At 40.9% G+C, this 11,283-nt stretch overlaps 1 protein-coding gene across 1 annotated transcript; it reads right to left on the minus strand.

The window, feature by feature from the left end:
• Window positions 1-7,507: 7,507 nt before the first annotated feature.
• Window positions 7,508-11,257, minus strand: fahd1 (FAH domain containing oxaloacetate decarboxylase 1). Its single transcript, XM_085271097.1, has one exon. It carries the CDS (start codon window positions 10,966-10,968, stop codon window positions 10,306-10,308), a length of 663 nt encoding a protein of 220 aa, XP_085127223.1. The 5' UTR covers window positions 10,969-11,257; the 3' UTR covers window positions 7,508-10,305.
• Window positions 11,258-11,283: the final 26 nt, after the last annotated feature.

Raw genomic sequence — 11,283 nt, forward strand, 5'->3', positions numbered from 1 at the left:
GTACAGGTGTTCAAAGAAAGATTATATTAATTAATGTTAATGAAAAATGCAAGACACAAGAAAACCTCCCCCCTAAAAAAATAAAATAACAAGTAAAACAGAGACATTATTGAGCAAAATTAAATAAAAACATAAATTAAAATGATTAAATAAATTGAATACTGTTACCAAAACTATCGGAGATTGAAACAAAGTAATGCCACTCAAATGAATAAAAAGAAAAAAAAGTTACCACCAGAATTTAACTGCCCCAAAAGTGAGATGTGTAGCATCAATATATGTTTATAATCAGGTGCAAAGTATATTCTGGTTGTCATCAGCGATGGGTTCTCTAGCAGTTCAGATTTAATTTAACTTCAGTGGCTTTTGAAGGGCTGAGTGGCTCAACTTAGCCCACACATTTGACTCACTTTGACCCAAAGGTGCCATTTTGGAGAAAACTAGTTAGCTCATTAATTCAGGCTAATATTTAGCTAAATTATTTGCACACATCATAAATACAAAGACAGCAGGCATTACATCTGATATGCTATTTTTTTTTTTTTTACATTTCTTTGACAAGCCAAATATGATATATAGCACTAAGATGCCAAAGGCAGTTTTTAAAGTAAATTGGTGTTGTGCACTCGTCTCAGGTGCATCACAGTCTGGCAGAAATGAGTTTCAAAATTAACAGTCACATATCAATAAAAGTGCCTCTCTGACTTCTTGGGCTGTAATCTGTCAACCATCCATCTCATGAACGATGTCACAAGGCTAAAGATACGTTCAGTTTTTGGCAAAATCATTTTTGTATATGCTTTATTTATCCAGATAAAAGTGTTTTTGATATTAAAATGTCATTTTCAAGAGGGCAGCAGAAATGTCATCACAGTTGTGAGTACAAGCTTGTGTCCACCTGCAGCTGGGCTTGTGACTCCTCCCAGTCTTGAATATAGGATTTTCAGCAAATTAGGTGAAAGTGAATGTGTCTGAAACACGATTCAGTTCCCCCCTTTTTTATATCAGTAATTTATTTCAAATATATGTTCTTTTGCCTCCGTTAATAACATGCTTCCCCATAGAAAAGAAAAGTTAACCAAAAGATAACTTCTTGCTGTCTGCCTACCACTTTTTCCCTATTGACTATAATTCTGATTGATAAAAGTTGTTTATTCAACTTTTGACAAAGTATTGTGCTGTTATCCTGGCACTAAGATGCTTTTATTCTTTCCTCCCTCTCTTTCTCTCTCACTTTGCCCTTGTTCACCCCTCCTCCCATCACTAAACTCACTCTCTCTGCCCTCTAGTCCCCAGTCTCTCGCGCTGCTTGTCCTTACCACTTCCATGCAGTGCGACCACATTACAGTCTGAGGTCTCCATGTGTTGTGGCCTTTAATTATGAAATATGTCAGATCACACAGAAAAAAAACCCTCCTTTCACTCGGGGCTTACAATTAACAGCAGAGATCTTCTCTTTCATGGTGTATATTCCTGTGTGGAAGAAAATAAAAGGTTCCTGTGAAGCAACTAACAAAAGAGCTTGTGAAGTGAAATATACACATAGTGGCGTCATGCGTTTTTTAAAAACTAATTTACTGAAATATGTCTAACTGTTAAAATAACTGTTAAAACAGAATTTAAATTAAGAGTGAGCTTTGTTTGTGGAAACGTCAGTGGCTTGTGAATGAAATGGCCGGCTGCTTGCATGAGCATGCTGATGTGTGTATATGTGCAAGTTTAACATCACAGCACGCACACTCCTTACGTCTTCTCTCCTTTAGCTCCAGTCAGTATTTCTCTCACATTCCCCTTCTGTTTTATTTGTCTGGCATTAACGTTTAGTGGGTCTCACTAAAATTTTTAACATACTTGGCTCATTTCATTTGTGCCAACTTTTATTACTCTGTATTACCAGGCACGCTGATAGGGCACTGCCATTTTGCCGTGCCAGCCCAGCAGCAGGCATTAAAAGATAACTGATATCCCATTCTGCCATCTGGGAAAGATGTTTGTATCAGTCTTCACAGGACTAGCCCAGTCATTAAGGGTGATTAAATCAGCAAGACATTCTGCATAATCTACAGCTGTCACTAAACATTGGTAATGATGTGAGAAATCTAATTGAGGTGAATGAAGAATTGGCAAGTGATTGAGAGCCAGGAACAAAATGATCTACTGCGCATTTATAAAAGTAGAACTTCATCCAACTTTTTAATAGAAGCAAATAAGTCTTAAAGTGTTGTCTCTGAATATGCCCTCACGAGAAGCCGCCCTCTCCTTGCGGCTGCCGCAGCAGTCTGTCGACATCACCAGCATTTTGTCATATTTTATGACCGCCATCAATCCAGCAATTCACAAAAGTCTTGGTTTCATTTAAAGTGTCAGACTTCACCAGACATTTAAATAACAATCAAAATGTATATGGATGTATTTTACAATTCCAAACCAGTTTGTTCTCAGAAAACAACTCATTTTCATTCTAAAGAAAGAAATTGTCTCTGTGTTCACTAAAATATGAAATATCAAAGCGTGTATTTGCAGTTCGTTGGTTTTTAACCAGTCGTGATCCACAATGCAACTTTAAATTGCCCAGGTCTGTGTAGGCCTGTAAAAAACTAAGTAAACCCATAGGAATTAATAATCCAAGTAGCAGCCAGGTGCTTCTAATTAAATTAACTGATCATCAGCAACCACCTGTGAAAATGAGAGGGTTTGGAAGTTTGCTGGCACATTCCGCTGTGTGAACGCAATGCCATCACAGTAAGAGTCCCAGCAAACTCACCTCAAGGTCAGACCGTGCCATTCTCAGAGAAACTGCAGAAAAGCCAGCTCATACTAACTGTTAAAACACGGTGGAGGAGGGGTCATGTTTTGGACCCCCTGCTACAGGACCTGAGCGCTCTGCAGTCAGTGATTCAAGCATCAACTTCTCTGTATACCAAAGTACTCTAGAGTCAAATATGAGGCCATCTGTCTGACAACAATTGCTTGGCTTAAATTGTCTCATGCAACAGGACAATGATCCGAAGCACAGCAGCAAACAGCTGCTGAAAAAAGCCAGGTCAAAGTCTAGACCTCAAACTGTTTAAATTGCTGTGCCTTTCACATACAACAGAACAACAGCAGCGCTGTGCTAGGAAAACAGTTCTTTTCTATGGCTTGTGTTGAAGCAATAAAGGATTCCTGCTGCATCAAGCAAACTGCAGCACAAGCGTTTGGGCTTTGAAGACCTGCACATTTTGCAGTCAGGCAACACAAATTTTGGGCCGTTTGTTCAACATAGTAGTCAGTCACATCCAGATGAACAGAATGAAACTTTTAAAATAAAATTAAAATAATACTGTAAATTAATTAATTAAAAAACTGCAGTAATAAATGGTAATAAACCATTGTTACTCTGCAGTATAATCGAACCTCTTCTACACCTGCTCTTAAATGACAGATAACATAATGTGCTTTTTAAAAGTCAGAAAAGTGCTGTCAGGAGTGTCGTGTGTGGATGAGAGGACGGGAGGAAGGGACCCAAACGCTGGACTCACGGTGTCGGATAATGGTATTTATTGAAACGGCTGGCTGAAATGAAGTGACTGAACAGAACTGAACACACGGGAACGGCAGTGACAACATCAATGACACCACGGTGAACAGAACGAAACTGAAGACTTAAATACTCTGACTGATGATGACGATTGGAGACCGGTGAGTACACAGCTGAACATAATCTGACTAATGACACATGCAGTGGAACTAGAACATAATGCACAGAGACAGAAGGTTGGCACAGTGAAACACAAGCATGTAGGAAACTGAACACGAACAAACTGAAATCGCTGGGTCAACGACCCAGGAACCCTGACAAGTGCTAACGTATACACAACATTTCCTCTAAGATTGCTTGAAATATAGATAATCTATAATACCATAACTGGTCAAAACAACTAAAATGCAAAAGATACATTTATAAATTGCACGTTTGTAATCCTCCCCTTGTCATGGGAACAGTAATTTGTTTAGCTTTCACCAGCATGCAGCTTCCAGTGATTTCAGTCTGCAGTTGCACGCCATCAATACAGAACATGAGGGATTTGTTTTTATGAGAGAAAAACTACCCAATGTGGATTGAGTTACAGGCCACGGTGACTATTTGAAATTAGGCATGATGGTGGATGTCTATTTCCTTCTTTTTTTTTTGATGACTCTCATTTTTGAATAATGGGCACCCAGCTAACTAATCAGAAACACTCGGGAGGGGGGGCTATGAACTGAAGACCACGCTGAGGGGAAGAGCGCTGATTTCTACACACCAGATTAAAAGTAGGATTAGCGTGTAAAAGTGGTTTCCCCTTTGAGCAGCCACAAATGAAGATAGTTCATACTGAGCACTCCACACATTTTCCACCCTTACCGCAGACTCCGTGGATTCAGGGAAGAAATGCTTGGGGATTTTCTCCCTTTTCGTTGTGGTTAGGCCTCACACTATCTTGTTAAATTTTGACTCCGCTTTTAATTGATGAGAAAGAAATTTGGGCTGGGGAGATTTTCAAATGCTCGTGGCAGTTCAGTGCAAATTAGGAAAACTTTTGAGGGACGCCGGATTAAGAACTTTTACAATAGGATTTTATAGCATTGTTTTTCTGGACACATTTCAGCACATGTTTCCATTTCTATTTTAGACTACAGAATACCAGCTCCAGTTTGCTTATTGAGCTTTGATTGGAAACCTTTACAGAGAAGCTTGCACTTAGTTGATGAGGTACAGCGTGTTGCCAAATGAATGGAAAGCTTTCACACTAAAAATAAAACTGTATTCAACTCTTCTGGAAACACTCTTTGGAGGAGCTTTTATTTTTATTTTGCTGCGTCCACATCTGTATGGAAGCAACGTGTTTCACAGTTTAGCTGTTAAATCTGCTCCGGTTTGCCTTCCGCCAGCAGCTTCAAACAAAGTGTTAACAAACTGTGTGCAGTCAATCACTTTGAATGAAAGAGGTCTGCACCTGGGCGTCATGCATGGTTCTTTTTAATTTGTCAAAGACCCCATTCATTAGTCGGTGAGAATGAATTATGGCTCCGCAGTTTGGCCCGTGAAGATATAACACATCCGTTTTTAATTTCCTCCATTGTGTTAGTAATAACTAATGATTAATGCAACTGTCATGTGCACACGCACAGGAGAGTCCATCAAACACGGGATAAAGACACATATTCACCGAAAAACCTCAGTTGATGTATAAGTATGCACATAGAGTCCTGTCACACGGAGCTGCTTTTATGCCTTTCCAAAAATGACATCAAATCAATTTCTTGGCCGTATGAGAGCATGTCTCTTTGATGCAATATGTCATATGCATTCCCTCTGACTCAGTCCTTCCTATGGTTGGTATTTTTTTCCCTAAGAATAGCCACACCACAGCCCCATCTGGTGACTTGCAGTGCAGCACGCAAATCTAGGCCTAACGAATGGTCAATTGCTCAACACACAGACAGACACGAGCTGGTAATCAAGGGATAACGCTTTATTCTCTCAGAGAATGGACAGTCCAACGTCTTATTTAAAAATTTATAGTTGTTTTTCAGTTAGACTCAACGCTGCAGCATTCTTGCCTTACACTGTATATTCAAAAAAACAAAGGCTGGATGCTGATTTAAACTGATATTACACACTATTATAAAACAAACTGAAAACAGTTCAGTTTCCCTTCAGTGAATCATTAAAGAATAGGTACATGTTCAAGCCTGTATTCACATGCACATTGTTTTTCATCTGAACCTGCGATATTTGACGCAATTACCTCAAGCAAGATGATACCTCGGCACTAAGTCTCGCGATGAGCTGATGGCTATTAACAAATGTTGAAACAAGTCTGCCAGAATATGCCATAAATGTCATTTTACAATAGATTTAACAGGTCTCAGATTCAACCAGCCACATCCTGCCAAATTATTCTACCCTGTAGTCTTTTTGTGAACCTCTGTCTTCAGACACAATATGTGGTTGTTTATTCTTGCATTGTGATAATCTGTAGATGAGGAAGTGTTCATAAATGTTGCCACTTTCCGCGTTTAGATTTTTATACATAGCACATCGCTGGTCCCAAATTCTACAAAAGCCCTAAACTCATCAACATTGAGTCAGTCTGGGATTACATGAAGTTACAAAATGTGTTAAATCCACAGGCTGAGGACAGTTTGCTCTGTCTACGATGTTCACTGTTACCATTCAAGGGACTGTGCATAACATTTCTGTCAATCCATTTTTTTTTTTACCCATTTCGGGGTCATGTTTGGGCTGGAGCCTATCCCAGCTGTCATAGGGCGAGAGGCAGGGTACACCTGCACAGGTCACTAACCTGTGCAGGTGGCAGTCACACCTATTGCCAATTTGAACCATCACTTGACCTAATGTGCACATCTTTGGACTCCCGGAGGAAGCTGGAGTATCTGGAAAAAACCCACACAGGCACAGGGAGAACATGCAAACTCCACACAGAAAATCCGAGCAGGCCAGTAGCCTCAGCCTGTAGTGCTAATCACCACACGACCACATAACAATTCTCAGATACTAAATGCACACCAGCAGCTCTCTGACAATGTACTCTGATCGACTCTGTTTATAAGACTCAGTTACCACCTGGGCTGACATCATGAGTGATGTCACCGTTATTGTTGCTGAACCGAAAGACTGTGGTCCTCAAGTAATCCCTGCTCAAAGCGTCAAAAAAACCTTCTCAGGCTCGTTGACACGGTGCTGGTTTATGTGCTGAATGTTAAACCAGAGCTGAGCTCCAGCTTTGAAGCCGTTGTTAAAAACCTGTGAGGCTTTAATACCTGCAGTGACACGGGTACAATGAATAGTATGATTCATACCTCATAAAAGACGACACCTGTGAGCACATAGCATACTAACCCTGTGATGAGGAAAAAAATGGGCCATGGAAACATTTCCCAGCTCCTGAATCTAATTGAATCTGTCATAACTGTTCTAATGACAGACATACATAACCCCAGAGTTCCCTGCAGGCCAGGGCTTGGCACTAAGAGTGTTGCAGACAACATGCCCTACAGGTGTAGGAAGATGATGTATATAGACTCAGGTTACGGCAGATTGGCCTGGGACAGGCTGATGGAGGCTCTGATTGATCCTGAAAACAGAGAAGCCTGTGGGAGAATTGTCTCTGAACCTGGAAGAGAAGTTTAAAAGTCTAAGAACTATCAGGGTACGGTGAAGGTTGACATCCTAGAAGTCAAAATTACACTGGATGTGCAGAAACACCACAGCTGATAATCTGGGTTAATGGAGGCCCTCTTTTATGTGTCTCAGATTGTTTCAAGCAAATCAAAGAAAGTATCAAATGCAGTATTTAGGTGTGACGCAATTAAACATTCGGAAGGAAATACATCTCGGCTGGTTCAATGAGCAGCAAAATACACCCGGTTTAACAAACGCTTTGTTAGTTATACCTGTTAGGCTGCTTGTTAATGCAAATATCTAATCAATTACATGAGATGAGATGAGATAGCCTTTATTTGGCAGTTGCAGGTCTTTTGCCCACAACCGAGATGACAGACCTTGCCGACCGTACATACAATACAAACATCACATTGGGGAGACAGGTCAGGCTAGGTAGCGAGGAAAAAACATTGAAATGTGTAACACAAAAGGATAATACAGGAATGCACAGGTATCAACACACCATAACACAATAAACACAGACAAGCAACATGGGAAAGTGTTCCAGTGTGTACATCTCATCTGGGACCGCTGCAATCTTTCGACTGCGCCTCCAGCTGACCCGATGTCCACATCATGGGGGAGGTAACCGTTGGAGGTGGCGTTGGATAGGGAGGGTGATGCGTCAGTGAGTGCTTATCAGTATCAGTATATGTATGTGTGTGCGTGTCCATAGTTGAGCTGAGACAGTGTCCTTCGCCCCGCCAGGCTAAGTAAACAATCTTCCAGCCAACCCAGGTGGCCTTGTAGGGAATGGGAAGGAACAGTTGTTCGGCTCCAGCCTTGAGCCCACAGCTGGCGCCGAAGGGGTAGCCGCATTATGATGGTAATTTTTCTTTTGCAAACAACTCATGAGAATTTCAAGCTGTTTTTAACACTCCGATACTGGTCTCTCAATCTCCCGTTAATAGCTGCGAGTTTCTCCGTGACGTTATTAGCCGTCGATTCTGTGGTCTTGTCACTCTTTTTTGCTCACATAGCAGATTCTGAGACCTCACAACCGCATCCAACTGATCCGAGATGTTGCTTCCGCCCAGAGATGTTGTTCTGAGTTGATGGTGACAGCACCTTGGTGCGTTTAGGGTTGTTGACATGGACAAGAAAGCTGCTGAAGTTCAAACTGAGCATGAAAATGGAGAAGAAAAGTGACTTTTAGTGACTTTGACTGTGACGTGGTTGCCAAAGTATTTCAAAAACTGCTGATCTACTGGGATTTTCCCCCATAACCATCTCTACGGTTTACAGAGAAAGACCCGAAAAAGAGAAAATATCCAGTGAGCGTCAGTGCTCTGGGTAAAAACTTGTTACTTTGTTAATGCCAGAGGTCAGAGAAGAATGAAGGCAACAGCAAATCAAATAACCACTTGTTACAACAAAGGTATGCAAAAGAGCGTCTCTGAACACCCAAAGCGGATTAATCCTGTCTTGTACTAACAGTTCAGGTTGTGACATGACAGTGAGTTCAAATGCTCAAATGGCCTCCACAGTCAGCTGATCTCAGTCCAATAGAGCCTCTTTAGGATGTGCTGAGAAAGGAGATCCTCATCATAGATGTGCAGCCAACAAATCTGCAGCAGCTGTGTGATGCTAACATGTCAATATGGGCCAAAATCTCTGAGGATGTTTCCTGCACCTTGTTGAGTCTGTGCCGTGAAGAATTAAAGCACTTCTAAAGGCAAAAGCAGGTAGCTACAGTATGTACTGAACTGGCTGGTAAGTGTAGCCATGTTCCTAAATTAAGAACAGCTGGGTAGTGAAACCTGTATTTCAAACTCCCGCAGTGACAAATCTGATGTTACTTTCAGCTGCTCCCTTATTCACAGGGGGCGCCACAGTGGGTAGCTCCACATGTTTGATTTGGCAGATGTACTTTTTTTTTTTTAAACTCCGGATGCTTTTCCTGATGCAACCCCAAAGGGATTTGTCTCTTCTCCTGGGATTGTAGAAGGACTTTTCACTCATTGGGTAAATGTGTAAACTGCTACACTATGGAACTGATCCCGTGCTAATCAAACAGGTTTTTTCAAACTGAATTCTTCTGAGGACAACAAACATTTTCAACCCATAAGCTTCTCTAAATTGTAATAATTCCTTAGATATATTAAAACTTTAATACTTAAATGAACCATACGTTTTGTTTTGTTTTTTGTAAAACTCATGGTCTTTCATGCAATTTACATCTACACTATAATGTAAGGAATGCTTTCTTAACGTTACCTGTACCTTACTGTTATTATTGTAATTTTAGATTTTACTACATAACCCACTGGGAACAAAAGCAATGCCACTAATTATTGTGGGGGGAAAAAATCAACTTTTATATCAACATTTTGAAGTAATTGTTTTTAAGTATTTTGAGTGTGTTTCAAACATCTGGTGTACAAGATTACAAAGAGACACTTTTTCAACATTAACATAAAAACATATATGTGATTATACATAGATCACATCTGCGCTGAGAATACTATTTGAACTTTAATGCATTTATAAAAAGATGAATACTGATATGAACTGTCATTACCAATGACAAGTATTTTTTTTTTAATGGAGGACTTGTTTTTATTATGAAATAGCTTTCTTATTTACTGTTTTATTTACTGTTTTCTGAAAAATATGAAGTTTCTCAAAAAGGAGAATACAAGATGCTGTTTTCAAGTTTCTGCAATCCTTTTATTTTTTACAGCAAATGATTAAAAAAGAATAATAAATTACAAAAATATAATGATCTAATGCTCATTTTAGTTTTGTTTTTTTACATCATTACACCTTTCATTTTAATACTATAAATTACTTCATAGTCTGGTGAAAGACATAGTGACACTGTGTGATGAATATGTTTTTTATATCATGGCTAAAATACAGTAAAATAGATTATAGTTGTCCTGATTTTGCTCAAACGGTGTCACGAAACTGTGTGTTGTACTTCGGCTCTTCTAAAATGCTGGGCAAGGCAGCAAGAATTGATCAGAAATACAGTCTCGGTGGCACAGCACTGCCATCTGCTGATGCGCAAAGATTTTAAAAAAGATTGAAGCACCTTCTCTTCACGAGTCTTTATTATCTCATCTGCCTCAGTTAAGTCTCTTTTCCCGCTAATGGTCTTGTCTGTCTACTGTAAAGCTCATCGTAACAATGTCCTCGATCCCAGCCTGCAGCTCATCGTGCTCCTGCACGGCGGAGACTCCTTTAGGGGTCCCGGTCAGGATGAGATCCCCTTCCTCCAAGGTGATGAAGTCGCTGATGTAGCTGATGAGATATGGGACGGAGAAGATCATCTGAGAGGTGCAGCCGCTCTGTCGAAGCTGATTATTTACTTTCAGCCACAGGCTGACCTTCGCCGGGTCAGGGATGCGCTCTTTGGGGATGAACTCGCTGACAGGACAGGAGGTGTTGAAAGCCTTGGCCATGGTCCAGGGCAGACCTTTGGACTTGCACTCGTCCTGGATGTCTCGGGCTGTCATGTCCAAGCACAGAGCATAACCCGCAACATGCTCCATAGCGGCGGACTGCGGGATGGCCGTGCCCCCTTTCCCGATCACCACCCCCAGCTCCACTTCATGGTGCAGATTAGTGGTGTAAAGGGGCACCAAGATAGGCGAGCCCTCTCTCACATATGCAGTAGGAGGCTTCAGGAACAAGACAGGCTCCTTAGGAATCGCGTTTTTCAGCTCTTTGGCGTGATCCGCATAGTTTCTCCCAACGCAAATGATCTTCCTCCCCCATTCCCAGAACCGGGAAATATTCCGTGCTGTCATCGTGGAGAACCGTGAGCTGTTTCGGCTGCCTTGATGCAGTCAGTACGAGTGTAACTAAACTTTGACCGACACCGTTTTGACCGCTCCGGAACATCAACCTACGGCAAGCCTGAAGGGACATGCGCAGAGCACAAACGTCGAATCAATGCTATCTTATTTGAGATAATTACTGGGACTAAAATGTAAAACAAAACCACTTACTAACTTTATTAAACTACTCTTGTGCAGAATTACGTAAACAAGTTAGACAGTCACGTGTAACTTGTTTACGTAAATAAATACGTAGATAGATCATTCCCGATCTATATACCCGAG

Source organism: Mchenga conophoros, linkage group LG4 (genome assembly GCF_057382185.1).
Source record: "Mchenga conophoros isolate Kocher_MC1m ecotype Shallow Benthic linkage group LG4, M_conophoros_male_GT1.1, whole genome shotgun sequence".
NCBI lineage: Eukaryota > Metazoa > Chordata > Actinopteri > Cichliformes > Cichlidae > Mchenga > Mchenga conophoros.

What these genes read in the sequence shown, in the direction of transcription:
- fahd1 (XM_085271097.1), bottom strand. Translation starts at nt 10,968, where the DNA reads ATGACAGCACGGAATATTTCCCGGTTCTGGGAATGGGGGAGGAAGATC.